The sequence below is a fragment of the Parasteatoda tepidariorum genome, chromosome 10 (assembly GCF_043381705.1).
Source record: "Parasteatoda tepidariorum isolate YZ-2023 chromosome 10, CAS_Ptep_4.0, whole genome shotgun sequence".
NCBI classification, from domain to species: domain Eukaryota; kingdom Metazoa; phylum Arthropoda; class Arachnida; order Araneae; family Theridiidae; genus Parasteatoda; species Parasteatoda tepidariorum.
In genome coordinates this window covers 74,932,838-74,952,367 of record NC_092213.1, presented here as the reverse complement: position 1 = coordinate 74,952,367, position 19,530 = coordinate 74,932,838, and the positions used below count along the sequence as shown (strand labels likewise).

At 27.7% G+C, this 19,530-nt stretch overlaps 1 protein-coding gene across 4 annotated transcripts in view; it reads left to right on the top strand.

The window, feature by feature from the left end:
* Positions 1–17,589, top strand: part of LOC107437100 (cellular tumor antigen p53) — a 39,896-nt gene extending 22,307 nt beyond the window's left edge. For 2 of the 4 annotated variants that reach the window (XM_071186105.1, XM_071186104.1), the window contains 6 exons: positions 931–1,041; positions 3,559–3,664; positions 9,889–10,034; positions 10,340–10,452; positions 14,198–14,328; positions 16,525–17,589. In XM_071186105.1, coding sequence (XP_071042206.1) covers positions 931–1,041; positions 3,559–3,664; positions 9,889–10,034; positions 10,340–10,452; positions 14,198–14,328; positions 16,525–16,558 — 641 coding nt within the window. In that variant the 3' untranslated portion in view covers positions 16,559–17,589. The remainder of the gene's footprint in view (positions 1–930; positions 1,042–3,558; positions 3,665–9,888; positions 10,035–10,339; positions 10,453–14,197; positions 14,329–16,524) is intronic. The other 2 variants (XM_071186106.1, XM_016048996.3) reach the window with 1 other exon arrangement.
* Positions 17,590–19,530: the final 1,941 nt, after the last annotated feature.

Genomic DNA, 19,530 nt, shown 5'->3' with positions numbered 1-19,530 from the left:
TCTTTTTTTGGACTGCTGCTGACAAATGGTGGTGTTAAATTTTAGAAATCTAACTGTTAAAAATGCAATATTAAATTTACCTAAAACTTGGAGACCTTCCAAGTTTGAGATTTTCTAAACTTCGAAGAAAATATTTGTACACAATATTATAAATTGCAATGAAATTTTCCAGAGAAGGAATTATTTAGGAAAGTGCTATGTTAACTGTCTATTTTTTCTTAATTTTTCAGTGTTATTTTGTTGTTTCATTCTATTATTATTTTCTTCTCTTTAATCTTGATTTTATATAATATTTTTTTGGACTGTCAATTTACATATATTGTGAAGAAAAAAAATGTACTTAATAAACATTTAAATAACTTAAATGATTTCTTTTCTGTGTTATTTTGTTGTTTCATTCTGTTATTTTTTCTTCTCTTTAATCATGATTTTATATAATAGTTTCTTGAACTGTCAATTTACATATATTGTAAAAAAAAAATGTACTAAATAAGCATATAAATAACTTAAATGATTTCTTTTCGTGTAATATATTTTCACATGCTGCTTATTTTTACTTTTTCATGATTTGAGTTGATAGGTATTTTCAGACTTATTTTTCTTTTCCTACTCTAATGCCAGACTTTGCATGTGACATATATATGTTCCATATGTAACTATAATGTATTCTCGGGATTCAAAATTATCAAGTTATTTTATGAATAAATTTAGAGGCACACCATTGCATTATCGCTATTTTTCTTTATTTTCACATTAAATAATTGTTATGCGACCATTAACGAGCACCCTAATTGGTTGACATTCCTTATTTTAGAATATGGTTTAGAAAACAAGTTTAGAGTTATTTTTTTTAAAGATTTATGTCTTGTATTTATTGATTTGGTTCTAATATAAAATTGTTATTTTAATTATGATAACTGTTGTTTTTAGGAGACTTGCTATGTGAGCATATTCTGAGGTCTGAAGGTCAGGGGGCAAAATATTTTAAGGATTCGGTGACAGGACGATGTAGCGTGTTGGTGCCTTTGGAAAAGCCTCCAAGTAAATCTCTCTCTTTATATATATATTAATCACACATTTATAGATGTATATACTAGAGAATGTATATACTATATATATATACTAGTGGGCTGCTCAATCTTATATGGTTTGCTTCGCTTGCTACTAACTTAGGTACATTGCAAATGCCCAAATTGCATTGCTATTAGAAATGTGCTATAGTATAAAATCTTAAGATAAAATTTCTAAAACTGATATCTCTTTAAAAGGGTTAAAATTTTGGCTATAATTAAGTCTATTAAAAATTGAAATAAGCGAATTGCAATGGAAAAACCTGCATAAACAAAACATTATGTTTTTAAAAAATAATAACCATGAATGATTCACAACTTTGTTAAAAACTTAAGTATAAGTCTTAGAATAAATTCGTGATATAAATCAAAAACCGTCAAATAAATTTGTAATATATAAACTCGTGGAGAAAAAAAAAAGCGCTTTCGGCAAAATATTAAAATCGAGATCTATTGACAAAGACTACTCACTTCTGCCTAGCTTAATAGTATGAGATTGATTATTTGAGTTCCCTCTGGTTATTTCAGTTTCCATTTTTAAAAGCGCTATATGTTGAGCCACATCAGCTAGATTTGGCATGTTACATTTTTAGCGGCAATCATTGGTCGATTTTCTAGGGTTGCCATTTAGGGAGTTGTAATGAGACTTTTTTTGTCGCCGTGTAAGAGAAATATATATAGATAGAGACACACACACACACACATTGATTTTAATTATTTGTATCAGCTTTAGAATTGCCTTTTTTAATTAAATTAATTTTTTGCAATACCTAAATGCAGGGTTAAAAGAAAACTTTTTTTTTCAAAAACTATTTTTCCTGTTTTTTGGTTTAAACTAGACTTTTTTCTGTTTCATTTGGAAAAAAAAAGGTTAAATAATAATTTACATTCTAAATTAAAAGTATTTTAAGTTATTATGAGGTATAATCATGAAAAATGTTTCATTTTTAATTAATCATATAAGTATCAATAACTATTTAAAAAATATCCACTTTTCTATAAACATGCTAACTTAATAGAAAGATGAAAGATTTTGAATATTCTTATACATTACTTTACATTTTAACTTAACATGCAAATAAAATTTAATTATAAAATGGTATATTAGTAATGTGTGAAGGAATCTCGTACTTAAGCATTATTTAATGTCACTAATTTGTTTGTATACAATGTACAACATTAATATTAAATATACTTAATAAAATGTTCCTTTTTTTTTCTTTCCCCCAATTGAATTAATAAAATTTTTAAGAGCGTAAAAAATGTCAGGTATTTTTCAGTTCAAACATATTTGAAAGTAATGGAAAAATTAAAAAGGCTAGAAACATCAAATATGTCACATACATATGTGTATATAAAATAGTAAAGGTATGCGTTACTACCTATTAATGATTTAATGATAAATAATGAATAAAATACTTATCGACATTTTTTTGACAGAATGAAGCTAAAAATCAATATGCTTATAATGCAGTATTAAATAAAATAATATACATTGATTAAATTTTAAATGAAATTTGAATATTTTTCAATATTTTTGATATATTATTTTTTATATAAGCATTGTATTTTGAAAATGTTAGAATCTTTGTAAACACTCTTCATACATAGCATTATTCTATATTTGCATTTTTTTATTAATGAAAAAAAAATTATTTATGAATTTTAAAAATTGAGTATGGAAATGATGATGGTCTGTAGTATTTGAAGAATTTTTAGAAACATAATGACTTTAAATCTACTCATCATTAATTATTTTATAATTATATTTTACTAGAAGAGCAATTGTACATTAACACTGAAAAATTACATATTACATTTGTTCATTTAAAGTAACATGAGCTGTTAAGCTCAAAATTCTAATATAAAAATTTAAAATTTTTCTTTCAGAGATATTTAGTTATTTAAAATATATTTTATTCTTTTACAAGAAACCCTTTTTTATATTTTTTTTATAAATAAACTTACTTGATTTAAACCATCGTTTGTTCAAACCTGTCATAAATAATATCTAACCAAGGAAGGTATTGAAGTTAATGATTTTTTTAAAAAAAAAATTAGTTTTTGTAGTTAGTCTTAGTTAGTTAATACAATTCTAATAATGAGTATTAGTGTTTTGTTATATGTTTTATGTAAAAGTAAAATTTATAACTGAGCAATTAGTTATAAAAATTTTGTTACCAATTACAAAAATCATGGAAATTTGATAAAATTAGTTCGTAGAAGTCAGAGATGTAAGTTTTTGTAGCCACCTTTTTGCTGAGGATTTTACCATTGTGTCCAATACATAGCCAACCCCGTTTTTAATCAGTTAAAATAAATATTACATATTAACAACTTTATTTTCTGTGGATTTAAAATTGTTCTTTGTGAGACCACAATAATGCAAGATAAAAATGACTAACAGTTACTAGTTCAAGTTATAAATTTAATTTGATAAAAATATTTTTTGGTATTGCGTTTAATAATTTCTTTCTTCATATTATAGTGGGTCAAGATTTCAGCACTTATTTATATAAATTCCTTTGCTATACCTCATGTACAGGCGGTCCTAATCGACGCCCGATGTCTGTTGTTTTTACGTTAGAGAACATGTAAGTTGTTCATATTTTTAAATTTCTGTCTTCATAAAACCTTCCTCTGGAAATAGAATGTATTATTTAAATCTCCCCATAAATTTCCTGAAATATTTTGAGAAATTTTATCAGGGGTCTGTCTAGGTTTTTCTGTGAGGTACCCATTTTGTAAAAATTTAGACATAATTTGTGAAAGTTAAAAATTATTTTAAAAAAAAATCAACACAAATATATGGTAAAAATATGGATTTATCATTTCTTACGGGATACAAAAATAAAATTTCAAGAAAAAGCATTTTGTAAAACTACAGTTTTTCCTAAAGTTAAATTTGTGAAGGTACCGCTAAACTGTATAGATGTGACCTGGACAGACCCCTGTTTATTAAACTATTTAATGGTTTTCTTCCATTATCAGAGATGACAACTGCTCCTGATTAAACAAATCATTTTTAAAAAAAACTGTAAAGAACTACAAATCAAAATTTGCAGATTTTCAGTTCATTTTCCCAACTTTTTAAAAGGATTAACATGGTTTAACTGTAATAAAATGGCATAAGCCTTTGAATTATTTTGAAGTAGTGGTAAATAAACTCCCATCTAAATCAAATTTACTAAACCGAGAATTACCACCTGGGTAATATTTGTTCACTGTCCCAAGAAAGTTAGCATCTTTGCACTATTCAATGACATTTTATTTATCAAGATTTATTCCTTCTTTACGTAAATATTGATTTCACATTTTGTAGAGCATCTTAGTAATTAATAATCTTTTTCTTTTTAGTTTCTACATCAATCTTTTGTTTCTCTTCTTGAGAACATAATGCAGTTTTCAATTAGCCTACTAGAGCTTATCTTTTTTGTCATTCTATGGACTCTGAAAAAATAAGCAATCTAAGGGCAGGATATCCGCGCAACAGGAAAGTCATGAAAAATCATGGACAGTCATGAATTTTAGTATTGAAAAAAATTAGTCATGAAATGTCATGGTTTTAACTATATTTTAAGAAAAAATCATGGAAAGTCATGAATTTAGGTCGCCGAAAAATCTTATTTCTAAAACGGAATTTCCCCCCTCCTGTTTTATGGTGTTCCGAATATCTGAATAAGTAACAAAATCTCCACTCACTGTCTTATTTTATTAAAATATAAAATGTTTTTATCTGTTCTTTAGAAATTATGGTGTTCTTTCAAAAAATGAAAGAAAAAACATACTTTCTAGAGCAAATGATCATTTAAATTTCTGTGATTTCAGAATTTTTGTTTTTTTTATTTTATCAATTTGAAATTCTAGCTGAAGCAAGCCAGACATTGGCCAATTTTTTTTTTGAATTGCAAACAGAAAAATCGGGAGTATTTCTTTCTTTTCTGATGAACAAGAAAAATATCTTTAGAATGTAATTCTGCAGAAAAAAAGAAAGAAAAAATTATTTGCTCAGCTATTATTTTTTCAGATATTTTATATCTTCATCTCTTTCTTTACTTTGTTTTTTAAGTTTAAAATCAATAAATATGAAACTGCAGAGAATAACAGTTTTGGTTATACCTATCACTTCAATGAATGTTATTATAATGCTTTTTAAATTTATTATTCTGTTTTTGTCGGAGAAAATAGTAGCTTTGTTAGGTCATGAAAAGTTCTAGGAATGAGGCATGGAAAGTCATGAATTTGAGAATCTAAAATGTAGCAGATACTATGTAAGGCAGGGATGGCGAACCAATGGCACGCCACATAATATTTTGGGCACGCCACCGATTACGAAGTTCACTGTGAAGCAATTTACCAATTAAATTAAAATTCACAAAAGCAAACATAAAAAAAATAAGCAATTATTGACAAAAAAATTACAATTAATGCCAAAAAGCAATTAATTACCATAAAAAACAAGCTAACAATAAATAACTAGCAAAAAAAATTAACAGACCTGCTTAAAATAACTTACATCCTATTTTAAGTTATTTGTCATCTTATCTGTAACAACAGAAGTCACACTGATGTTACTTTAAGTAGAAGAAGTTGAATTACGCGTATAACTCAGACATTGCAAAATTTATTCTTTTTCATAGTAAATAAAGAGTTTTGGGTTGATAGTATTTAGTGTTATTATTTTCCCAATAATCACGAAGTCAAAATTGTTTGACGGCACGTCTATGACCAAATTAAACAACTTTTTAGAAAAAATGGCACGTTGGTGCATAAAGGTTCGCCACCCCTGATGTAAGGGATGAGGCATGGAAAGTCATGAATTTGAAAATCTAAAATGTAGCAGATACTATGTAAGGGATGAGGCATGGAAAGTCAGGAATGAGGCATGGAAAGTCATGAATTTGAGAATCTAAAATGTAGCAGATACTATGTAAGGGATTTTCAGATAGTAAGATTTTTTTCCCCAACTAAATTTAGTGGGGACTAATGCCCTTTTTTATTAAAGACCCGTTATTATCTTCATGCATCGCATTTTTATATTTAAATATGCTTAAAATTTTTTTTAATTATAAATATATTAGAAAATAACAATTCAATTGAAATAGAAAAAATTCAAGCAATACAGGATTTCATCAGGGGGCACCTTGCATGCATTCATGTGGGAGTTTACCTGTGAATAACTGTAATGAAACAAAGGTGTTATTTGTTTCCTGAAGCCCCATTAGGAAAAAATACATAAAATCTACTTTACATTAAAGATGTATTAAAAATGGAATAGTAATTTGTAGAAAATCAGCTGCTAAAAAGTCTAGCCTTGCCATTATTATTTGCAGTTTTAAAAATTATGACTAATATCACTTGGTGACTGTAGTCCTGTGACTGGTTATAACATTGAGTGAGTGCACTTGGAGGTGAAAACTTCCTTCCCATTGAACTAATTAGGGATTCATAGCTGTCAATTCTACTGGATTTTCCAGTTTCTCCTGGTTTACTGATTTTATTAAAATTCTCCTTTATACATACATTTTAGAAAATTTCTTAAAATTGAGTAAGTTACCTTAAAAAATCCCTATTGAAATAAATTTTATTGTGCAGATTATTGCTTGCTTGAATATTTAAATATGTGTCACTAATACATAATGAAGCACGCCTCATTAATAAAATTCAGTTAACTATCCTTGAGGAATTAAATGCCTATAACAATTCTAAATTATGAATAAACTTAATACATAACATTTCAAATTTATTTAATGTGAAATAATAACTGGAAAACATTGCAGTTTTTCGATTTTGATGACAATAAGAATCCCTAAAATTCCCTGTGTGTAAAATATTTTGCAATAATTATCATGAAATTTATATTATTTCGTAAAATCTACTGGATTATTTGCGATCCGTGTTGGCATCTATGGGGATTGAAAAATGACCTCATTCTTACGTCATATGTCTACACCTAGGCAAAACCTATAATTTTACATTTTTACTGATAGACTGAGCATTCCCCCCTTTCTATTTGATATTTTTTACTTAGTACAGTAGAGAACCATTTATCTGGTATCCAGAAAACTGGGAAGAATTTTGCTTAGTTTTCCCGCTATTTTGAAGTATAGTGATTATAAAAAAAAAGCTGAAATTTGTCTCATCCTTGAAGTTGAGTAGAGGAAAAAGGGGGGAATTCTTCTCCTTTAGTCAGAGAAACTTCAATTCTTCCCCTGACCTTGAAGATCATTAGATCCAGAGGCGCCAGGGAAGGGACAAATGTTTTGTTTTCTCCTGTGTGTTGGTTGTTTTTCTGATAAGCTATCAAACTAAGCTTCAATCAAACTAAAAGGAGTGGCATGCTGATTTCATTTTCTCTTTGATATATAAGGGTGTAAGGAAAATGTATTACACACACATAGCTGCCAACCTTTCCACATTTTTACTTATTTTAGCTATTTTTTACGCTCAGAAGATAAGCAGGGGTCTGTCTAGGTTTTTCTGAAAGGTACCTATTTTGTGAAAATTTAGACATAATTTGTGAAAAATAAAAAATTGTATTTAAAAATCGCAGAAAAATGTTGTAAAAATATGGATTTATCGTTTCTTAAAGGATACAAAAATAAAATTTTAAGATAAAGTATTTTGTGAAACTACCGTTTTTCCTAAAGTTGAATTTGTGAAGGTACCGCTAAACGGTAGTAAATTCTGCCTGGACAGACCCCTGATAAGATTTTCTGCATTTTACCCGTCCCCCCGATGGGTAGGATTTTAAGTCAGACTATGTTGACTATACCCCACAGCAATGCTGAATGCGAAAGGGTGTCTTCTGTAGTAAAAAAAATAGGACTCAATTCCGCTCATCGATGTCTGATGAGACTCACGAAAAACTTTTAATAATTAAGTCTAAAGAAGGTAGACTTTGTTTTGAAAGAGATTTTTCGAAAGATGTTTAGTAAAAGCAAAAAATGCTACTAAAGAATCTTTGCAAAAAAAAAAATTTTTTTTGATGTAATTCTTTTTCCGTAATTTCTATTGAGTTTATATATATAGCGCATACTATTATAGTGTAATTAAACTAATGTTAAAATAAATATCAAAATATTATATATTTTCCTTTAATCAAGAATTAATAAATGAATATTGTCCCCTAAAGTAGCTGGTCAAAAGTTTTTTAAATTTTTTTTCCTTTTCTTGTTTTAAGAAAAAGGGGTCTATTTTTTTTAAATAAATTTATTAGGAATTAGTATGCATTTGCGAATCTTCTGCATTTTTATAACTAGAGATTGGCAGCTATGCACACACGTATCAATGAATGTCCAAGTTAAGAAACTTGAAACTTCTGGCTAAGAGTTGATATGGGAGATTTATTTTAAATCCTTTTTAGTTACTCAGTTTTTGTTATCCTTGATTAATAATGATTAATTATTTTATTATTTCAGATAATGCATTTTTTATTGCAAACGAAATGTTTTTTAATCACCAGTTATATTCATCTATTTGACATCGATTAACAAAACAATATATTTTTATTTTTTGAATAAATTCTGATTTTTTAGTAGTGCGGTATCATTAGCAATTTTTTTTTTATGTGAAATAACATCTGCTTTTGTTAAAAATAGTATTTTTCTGAAAAATAAAATAAAAGATTGTTTATTAATTTAAGCATATAATTATTTGTTAATAAAAGCAGACGATTATTTTATGAAGCAGATAGCAGTTTTCTTTTTTTTAATTTTGATTCTGTTTTCTTGATTTCACTGCATTTGTTTTTTTTTCTTTCTTTTTACGATAAATTTCGCACTCCATAAATTAATTCTTTTTATTCATAAATTTTAACATTAAGTTTTTTTTTTATTTAATTCCGTTGATCTTACAACATCCTGCTTTGTTCCAGGTTTTAATATTTATGTTAGTGCCTTTTTTAAATATCGTTTCCGTTTGATAATATTCAAGTGTTGTTTTTATTTAGATTAATAATGATCTAAATATAACCCCCCCCCCGTATATTTTGGTATGAAATATATTGGGTTTCTTAATTATTAGTTTTGTTTTATATTAGTTAATTTGGGGATTTTAAATATTATCGAAGAATAACTATAAAAATTTTGTATTTTTTAAACTTGTTTTTCTTGTGTAAACTTGCAAATGTTTTTATCATTTTAAATGTTATTTTTCTACCATTATTTTTAAAAATCCAGGAGATCTTTTTGTTTTTTTCTTCTTATTTTAAGATGTGTTTTACCTTTTCCTTCTAATTTGGTAAAACATTGATTAACGGCACTTTTTTCTGATCCAGAGAACCGGGATATTCAGACATCCGGGATGGTCCCGAGCATTCCAGTTAATTGGTTCTCTACTGTAATTTGCTTATGAAAGTGTTTTAAACATTCAAATAAGACTAACTTTAAGTTGAAATATAAATAGATTTTCAAGATAATTCAAGATGTCAATAATTAAAGATAATTCAAGAGGTCAATAATTAAAGATAATTCAAAAGTTTCATTAATTTTATAAGTATAATTCATGCATAGAATTTCTGCCATTCGAAGATATTTGTTCGTAGACATGGTGTAGCATAGTGTATGAATCTAGGTCCAAAAATTTTTTATTTTAAAAGCTTTGTTTTTAATTGTAATCCTACTATTCTGGGCAAATTTTCTTGATTGTTTTTTCTTTGTTTTCATTTAAACTACTATTAATTAAAATATGTGTTACTAATCATTTGGCAATGTTATGTCTTATAATAATTATTTGTTAAATATCTGTTGTATGATTTTGATTTTAAAAAACCGATTTTCTTAACTTTATGTAAATTTATAAAATTCTGTATTAAAAGGTGTGAGATTATGGGACGTCGAAAGATAGATGTAAGAGTGTGTTCTTGTCCTTTGAGAGATAAGACTTTAGATGAAAACAGATTTGCAAATGAAAATACAACAGACAATGCAATATCTCCAATGATCAGAGATATGCCAATTTCATGTAAGAGTTATTTGTTTCTACATTTGTTTCTTTACTTGTATCTAGTACTTGAAGGACTTGGGACAGTATAATGATAAGCCACATTTTAATATTGATCAAGTAACCCTTTTTTGATTTAAAAAAAGAAACACTAACATTTTAAAATAGGCAATAGTTATTAATGATTTTGCTGTTATGTTATAGCAATTTATAAATTTCTTGAAATATGCCATTTTTAAGAAAAATGTGTCTTATCATTATATTGCCTCAATTTTTTTTTATTTTTCAATAGTTTAAAAGTATGTTTTTCTTTTTCTAAAAATCAGCGGATTCCTCATTGTCGGACATCACTAATGACTGCAAACGGGCTACCAAATCTGCAAAGAGAAAGAAAGAGGAAGATAGTAGCTCTGGAGAGGAAAAGGAATTCATAATAAAAGTATATTTATTTTTAGTATATTTTATTTAACTAGTTACTTTTGTAATTTCAAGGTTGCCTCTCCGCAAAGAGAATAGGGAAAACCTGGAAAATAGAGAGAATTTAAACATTGCCTAAAATAACAGGGAAAATGCTAGGAATTTTGGATATTTCCTTTCAAACTGGGAAAAAACAGGGAATTTAATCTCTTATTTTTGTCTTTAAAAAAATGCAAACCTCTAAAAGCGCAATCTTAATTAAAGATTAATTATATAGCATTATTTGTTTAATGTTGAGCTGTTTTTCCAGCTACTAAAACTACCATCTCTATCCTAATATAGTTCACACGAGCACAGTTAATGTGTGTTTCCTCTTAATGTATTGTGTATAATATGTGTAGACAAAACAAAGGGAATTTTTTTACAGATATCAGTGGATGTATTACCAATGGATATTAGAAAATAAATCTGAAAATAAATAAATAAATAAATCTGTACCAATGGATATTAGAAAATGAATTAAGGTAGTACATTGAAAAATAAAATATCTAAGATTAGAATATAAAAGCTGGTTTATTAAGTTCTTTTGAGTTACTGGTTGTTGAACCAGATATTGCTATACCATACTCCTTTCTATACTATATATTGCTATACCATACTCATATTTGATGGTCGAGTCCAGTCCTATTAGAAGTATTGGATTTGAAAATATGGAAATTAGCATTAAACCCTTAACGATCGGTTAATTTTCAAGAAAATGGTCATAAAGGTGCCTATTTTTTTATATACTATATTATACATGTATTTAATTAGTATTAGTTTAAAATAAAGTTTTCAGTTTAAAGTAAACTAATTTAAAACATCTAGTTTAAAATAAACTAATTATCTACAATTACCTTAAAAATATCCTGGTACAGTAGGGAATCAATTATCCGGAATGATCGGGACCATTGCTATTCCACATAACTGATTTTTCCGGTTTTCTGAATCGCTACAAAAAGCCGTTTCTTTTTTTTTTAATTGTTAAACCCAACTAAAAAAAAAAATTTTGGAAATAATCTTAAAAAGAAGAAAAAACAATGAAGTAATACACTAATGATTATTTCCAAAATGATGGTAAGGTGAACATCTTTCAAAAAAAAAATTTTAAAATCTTATGAGGGGAAAAAAAAATGGCGGGAAAATTTAGCGAATTTCGTTCCGGTTTTTTGGTTTTCTGATTTCCGGATAATGGGTTCTGTACTCTACTACCATCTGGTGTGTAAAATGAGAAATAAAATACTTAGTTTTATTCTAAATGGCGCTTTACTACTGAACACTCCAGCCGGAAATAATACGGGAGCGAGAAATAGAGGGCGGAACCTCACCCCATCATTTTCACGGGAGCAAGAAAGAAGGGGTTGAAAATAAAATGTTTAACTGTGAAAGTAATGTGCCTACTGCAAAATATTTACAGTTCGTTTATTTGTTTAAAATATTTAGAAAGTTTGATCTGTAAGTTCGTGTGAATACAAGTCGTTGTTGCTAAGGTTTCAAGAACTTGGCACTGGTGTTTCTGTTTGTAGTTGGTCTTTCACTATTTTCACCAACTGATGAAATAACATCGGGGAGGGGTAGCATTATCTTCTCAAAAAGAAAAACCTAAATTTTTTTTTGAATGTCAGTATGATTCTGATGGGATAGGAGAATCTGCCAGTTTCTAAAACTTTCTAACTAAGCATATTTTACACTATTAGAATAACTTTTGTGACGGAACAGTTCAAATAAAACTAAACCAAATTTAAACAGAATAGGTTGAGTAGTTCTTGAAATGAAATTTTAGATATAAGACTTTTTTACAATTCGATAACTCAGAAACTTCTACTGATTATGCTCACATTTTATATTTTTCTATTTAAAAGTAATTAAAAATCATGTAAAAATTTCTATAGCTTACTATTCAAATTAAGTAATATAATAATAAATAATTAATCTGTGGATTTTACTATTGTTTGCAATTTTTTTTTCTTCGATTTACTTGAACACTTCTCAAAATAAAGCGACGTACACCACAAACTTTAAAATAACAATAATATGTATAAACTTACCAATGCTTTACTTCCTAAATTATTAGGACCATATTATTTAGGTTACAGCTATCCCCACAATTTGAAAGTCACTAAATCAGGTCTACGGGGAAAAAAAGCATATTTATTTAGAAGAAGTACTTGTTTGTATTATTTGGTAACTTATAATATCTGCGCTATTTAATTAGCATGTTGAATGTTATGCTAATGAACCATTTAGATTGAGTCCTTGTTCGTAAAAATCTTATCATTAGATAAAAGTTTTTCAAGGTGTTCATGTTGAATTTTTTATTTTGTGCATTGTATTCCATATACATATGTGCATTCCAAAAATAGCTAAACTAGGAAAGTCATGATAAAATAATTTTTCATGGATAAAGTAATTTTTCAGCTGTAATTAAAAAAGTTTGAAGCAGTAATCTGCTAGTATTTTTATGTACCATTTGCTGTAATGCATAAAAATGCTAGATTTGCTACAGTAAAAAAAAGTACTATGTAATATTTGCAAGTTGTTGAAAGAAAAAAAAGGAAAAAAATTATGCTTTTAAAAAATAGAAGAGTTATGATCATTTAAAGTGAAACACAATCGAAATAAGCACTGCCCTATTTGCAGTGTTAAAGTATTTCTGATAAAATATTGTTGTGTCTAGAAAATATGTGATCTGGAATTAAACTGATCTTTTCCTGTTAAGTAAGGGACATTTATTCTGAAATATATATATATAATTGCTTCTCAAATCTGCAGGTAGGTTGCAATCCCTGTAGCAGAATTTTTTCGAGCTATCTGCGACTAATCTCTCCAGCACAAATATCTTTCTGCAAGATACTTTTAATTAAAACAAACATGTATGTTACTTGTTACTAATTGAAAATAACAAATACTCTGTGTTTACAAAAAAGACTATACAGCTTTTTTAAATTGAATAAATAATAATTTTTTATTTTTATATTAAGGATGATATTCTCGCATTTTGTTGGGTAAAAAACGCACAAATTATCTGTGCGCTTTTCCAAATGATTAAATTTTGTAAATAATCATCACAATAAAAAAAGTAATTAACAATCATGAAATCCACATGGTCCCCATAGCTGAAAAAAGATCGACAACGAAATCACGCGAATCGGACTCCTTAAACGTGTGTTTCGTTTCGAGATTAGGTTTTTGTAACAAATAATATTGCATAAAAAAAATTGGATTTAAAAACTATGGAGAAATCGGTAACAAGAACAGTCAAAAATTCGATAGAATTATAGCCTTAAAAAGTACTCAAATGCACGATTCGAATTTTCCATATTTGAAATATATCGGGATATTTAAAATGAGCGTGAAAATCAATAACAGTAACTGCCGGAAATACAATTGAAAAATTACATCGATTGCCGATACTATCGGCATAATTTGAGCGTGTCAAAAAGTGATTATCTAAATGCATGATTCAAATATGTGTAAATTTTTATAGAAAAGAAAGCAGATTTTTTTTTACTTTTCCAAAGAAAGATTTTTCTGCAGGAACTCTCTGTAACGTTCTGCGACAATGTCTCCGTGTCGCTGCTATTCTGCCACGGGGGGTTGCAATTAGCTCTTGAGCTAACATACAATTTAAGCTCTGCATTGAGTTATCCATAATTTTTATTTAAATTTTCAATTTATTTGTTCATCATCCATATGAATTTAACTGTTAACCATTTTCTCCTTTTAAGGTACGAAGTGAGGAGTGTTATAGGTTCCTCAAGGGACTTAAGACGTGGTTCGACATTATGCAAAATTGTAAGACGATGAAAAATAATAATTGGGTTCCTACTGTAATTGATGCTAGAAATCTGCTGAATGCGTAAGTAAAATTTTATTCCCTTCGTTAACTGAAGTACACTCATAACTAAGGACACCTCCATCTTTTGTTATTTTATGTAACACAAGTCGGAGGGTGGCCATATGTGTCCTTGTGTTTTTAGCAGTTGATGGGAATACCAGACACAGAAATATTCTCTTCAATAAGTATTGTTCTCATAAATATACATTTGTTTTGGGTTCATTAAATAGGCAAGTTCTTTCAAAATTTAAAGGCACTTTTTTGTCTGCTCACACAATGTTAAAAATGAAAGTTTATGCAACTTCTTTTCAATCTGACAGATAATCGGGCTGAAGAAATCAGTTTTTTTTTTTTTAGAGCCGTGGTTGCTGAAGAGATAGAGCGTCCGCCTTCCAATTGGGTGAACACGGTTCGAATCACAGTAATGGCTGGTCGATAAGAATCATGCTCCCAGCTCGTACCGTCCACAGTGCTGACGTAAAATATCCTCAGTGTTAGATGAATCATGGGTTAGGGTACCCTTGCTGTGAGTCTAACCATGAAAGGTCTTCATAGTTTTCCTCTCCTTATAACGCAAATGCGGGTTAGTTCCATTAAAAAGACCTCCACGAAGGTAAATTTCCTCCAATACTTAATCCAGGAGTAGTTCCCTTGTCTTCTAGATTGGGTTCAAAATTACAAGTCTACGAGGCTGAACATGAGTAGCTATAAACCTTAAATTGGGGCTGTTGTTCAACGATGGTTGTTAAAAAAAAAAAAAATGTTTGAAAATTTTTTTAACATACTATTACTGCTAAAATGTTATGTGAAAAAAATTTTTTTTATTAATATATTTGAAAAAATTACATTTAGAGAAGAAAGATTTTTTCAAAGATGAGATAAATATTGAGCAGATAATAAATTCTCTACCTTTTAATCCATCTTATTAATAATCACATTTGCATTTCATCCATATATAGACCGAAAAAAGTTATATTTGAAGGATTAAGACTTTTAATTACATCTAATCAAATCACATTTAGGAAAATGTGTAGTTTGATCTAAAATAATTACTTTCTCTTTCTGATATTAATCTGAAGGGTATTTTTTGTTCAATGTAAGGTTTAATGTTGCCGAGACCGTAAGTAATCTGGTAATGCTCCCATTTTTTTTCTGCTGTTGCACCACAGCTTTATTTTTGTGCCTCGTCAACGATTATTAGCATAGCAAAATATCTCATAAGCAGAATCCATTAGACATTGAATTTTTCTCTTTTTTAGTTTTGCGTTAGTTGCTTCATTAAGTTAAAATTATATTGTTTAAAATAAAATTATACTGTAATTACCAATTATATTGTTTCAGAAAATTATTTAAATAAAAACTTTAAAATTTATAACAGACAAAATTTTATTGATATGAATGATAAACTAGTGTATGTAATGAATCCCTTATATATTAACACCTTTCACTATTTTCACAATTGTAACTCATGATAAAAATTTTGTGTCAAACATGAATATCACTGGTCTGGTTCGTAATCGACATTTCTGGCCAATCACGAGCCATAAGCGATATCTTTATCTCGGGCTTAACAAGAATGTCTAAATAGGTCCCTTATCTCTGCTTTATATGAAAAGGTATTTTAAATCTCGCCTCCTACTCATTTTAAATCTTGTCTCCTACTCTCTAATCCTCTATCTGACTCTCTTGTCTTAGGGGCTTGTTCTGAATTTCAGCATGGTGCAAGGGGTTAAGCTAATTTCTAATTATGATTGATGCTTACTGTCTAGCATGAGAGCAGTGTATGTTTTGCAAAGTGCCTTATAATTATGAGAAACACTTAACCAATCAAATTTTAATGTGCTAAAGTTCAATCATAATGGTGTGTGGAACTAACCTTTAGTATACTAATTAGTTTAGACTTATTACAGACATTTCATGTATAATAGCAGACTCAAGCACATACTTTTTTATTCGAAGGATTTAGACTCAATCTTCAAATTGGGATGGAGCCGCCCAATTATTTAGGTAATAAATATTTAGGGGGAAAAAATTCCAATTTTGGTGAGGTTTTAACCTATGAGCTTAAGTTTCTAAAACTAGTTTTTTCTAAAGTTATTAAGGTGCTATGTTTCCTTCTTTATTAATTTATTCATTTTAATTTTGTGCAATGTATTATATGTTAAATGTTTAATGTTCATTAAAGGTTTCATGGTAACAATTTTTATTTTTCTGTAGACTAACTAGCAACAGTGAGAGCGATGAGAAATAAAGCAAGTAGTTTTTCTTGGAAAAACGAAATCGCTATGAGGACATTCATGTGTATTTTTCTTTCCTGGACAATACTTACAAGAAGTTTTCTTATATTCATTCATTGCAAATTTATTTTTTTCTCATATCTTAGTTCATATATGTCATAGAAGTTCACATATCAGTGTATCTTAACACTGCAACTTAAAAATTATATCTTTAATGTACTCTTTAATGTTTTAATCTCTTTAGTGTTGAACTCTTATATTCTTTAATGTTTGCAAGTATAATTCAACGCATGTTTATAAACATTTGTATTGAAGTTATACTATTATACTAAGTTTCCTTACTTCCATTTTTCATCATATGTAATGTTTAAAGAAATATATAAATGATTATTCAAAATGTGCTACAGTTTTTTAAGAATTATAAAATATTCAGGAACGGGAGATGTGGGGTGTTGGGGGTGGGGCTGAAAAGAACAGAATTTAATTCAAAAAGAAAGGTTGAATTAAGTGTTCAGAGGAGTTATTAGATAAAAATATCTAAATTTAAACTAAACTAAAGTAGTTTAATTGTTTGTGATTTTTGGTAAATTTAATTAGGATTTGGTACAGTGGGTGCAAAGTTTGTGCCTGAATAATTCATTCAATCCATTGTAATATTTTGTTTAATTGATCTAATGATTAAGATTAATAAGAATAACTACTCATAAATTACGATGTTAATTACAAGAATCAACTACACATAAATGAAATGATGCATTCAATTCATGATATTGATTCAAGAGAATAGATAAAAGAAAATATTACTATTACTCACCTTATAAATCCGTGAATTAGGAGTTTACTGTATATAATGACAAATCAAGTCATAAAGTTAAAAAAAAAAAAATGATGCATGGTCACATTAATATATTAATCTAAACTGATAAAAATAACTAGGACAAAATTAAGGAATTTTGAGCATAACGCAAAAGTTAAAAAATAATTTGGTCAGAATAGGCCAACATGAAAAAGCATACTAAAATTAAATAATAATAATTTAAAAAAAGTAGATTATTTATTCAGTAAATAAAATTTGATCAAAATTCAGAAGATTAGGTAATCGAAAAAATATTCAATTAGTCTGAAATAAATTTCTCAATTCATATAAAAGTAGTAACAAAAATAAATAATCAAAGGGCTGCTGTGTTTAATCGAATTCAGAATTATGAATAATTCGTGTTTTGTTTAGAATCAGCAAAATTTTATAATTGGAACTTGCTTAATATTTACTACCCAATAAGAATCAATGTCTTAAATACACATAACACTAAATGCATTACAAATGCTTAAATGAAAATAAGTTAACAATTAAAGAAATATGTAATATTAATTTACTCTGTCACATGTAATTTAACATTGTGTTCAGTATCATAGTGGTGGTCAGTATTAAGTGGATGGTTTAAGGGTTAAAACCAAACTCCAGAAACAATTTTTTTTTTTTTAAAAAATTATAACTTTTCTCTAATACTCTGAAATTTTTCATAAATATGGGTATTCCTAGGAATTCTGGATAAGTAACTTTTTTGTCCTTTTTTTTTTCTCTTTTTCCCTTGATTGATTGATGGAAGTATGCAAAAACTGGTGACTGATAATTACTGATTATGTTATCTATTTTTGCTTTTGTCAATATTGTTCATTATTTCTGAATCTTTATAAGCAAACCTTAGGATTGTGAAAGATTTTCTTGATCAATTTCATTTTCTAGTTTATGAATGATTTGTTTTCTGTATAAAGTCAGTTATTATATTGTGATATTGTGTTTATTATGCTGAATTTTCTTTATGTGAAAGTGAGAAATTTGCCAAAACTAATGTTGATTCCTTTATTATTGCTCATTTAAATCATTTCTTTACTCTTGAAGTATTGTGACTGATTCCTTTTTTATTGCTCACATAAGTGCCTTAGATCACTTGTTTACTCTTGATGTATCACTGTTTATTATTATTTTTTATTGATAACAAAAGTGCCTTAAATCACTTGTTTACTCTTGATATGTCACTGTTGATTTTTTAATTACTGATGTCACTGTTAATTGTTGTTTTCACTGCCTGGTTGAATTTTTATTTTATTTTTTTAAATAAAAATTAAAAAAATTTTCTATAAAATCTTTTTTAAACATATTTTGATTTCACAGTCGCATCAATTTTAAATTTTGAATGTTCAGATAGATAGTAACTTATTTCTTATTTTTCATCACTGAATATTGATTATTAAAGTATAGTAATTTTGAAGCTCTTGAATATTTAAGTATTTCAGGATGTGTAGCATTTGTGAAATCAATGCTCTATGGTGCTAGTTTTTGGTTTTAATTTATTAAAAACCCATAAATGGTACTTATCTTTTATTGTGTGTTTATAAGTAATACTTAATTTTGCTTTTCTTTCCAAAATAAATTTTTTTAAAATTGCTTTGACAATTGTAGCCAAGAGTTCAGGCTTTATCTCCTATTCTCTGAAAGCAATCCAATAATATTTCAAATTTTTGCTGAATTCTACTAAACATTGCCAAATATTTTCGCTGATAGCAAAATAAAATGTTTTCATGCCTTAATAATTTCTTTGCTGTTGAAAAAAATATTTAAAAAATTAAAAGGTGCTTAAAGGTACTTATTTTTTTTTTGTTTAAAAATTTGACTATGCATCCTGCATTTGAAAAGTGCTTATAGAATTTTAGTCTCTGAACTCTTTTGACTAATTTTCTATTTCCTGAGTCAAAAGCTAGTTATCATAAAACTTATAGTCCCTGAACTCTTTTGCGAATTATTTTGTATTTCCTGAGTCAAAAACTAGTTGTCATAAAACTAAGTCAAACACTTGCCATATTTTCCACGCAGTCATGATATATTGGTTTTGAGTTCCTTATAGCTGTTGGCGAAGCTTCTGTTTTTAGCTATTTATTTCCAGGACTGATTTAATAAGTCATAAAAATGTGTGAATTACATTCATTA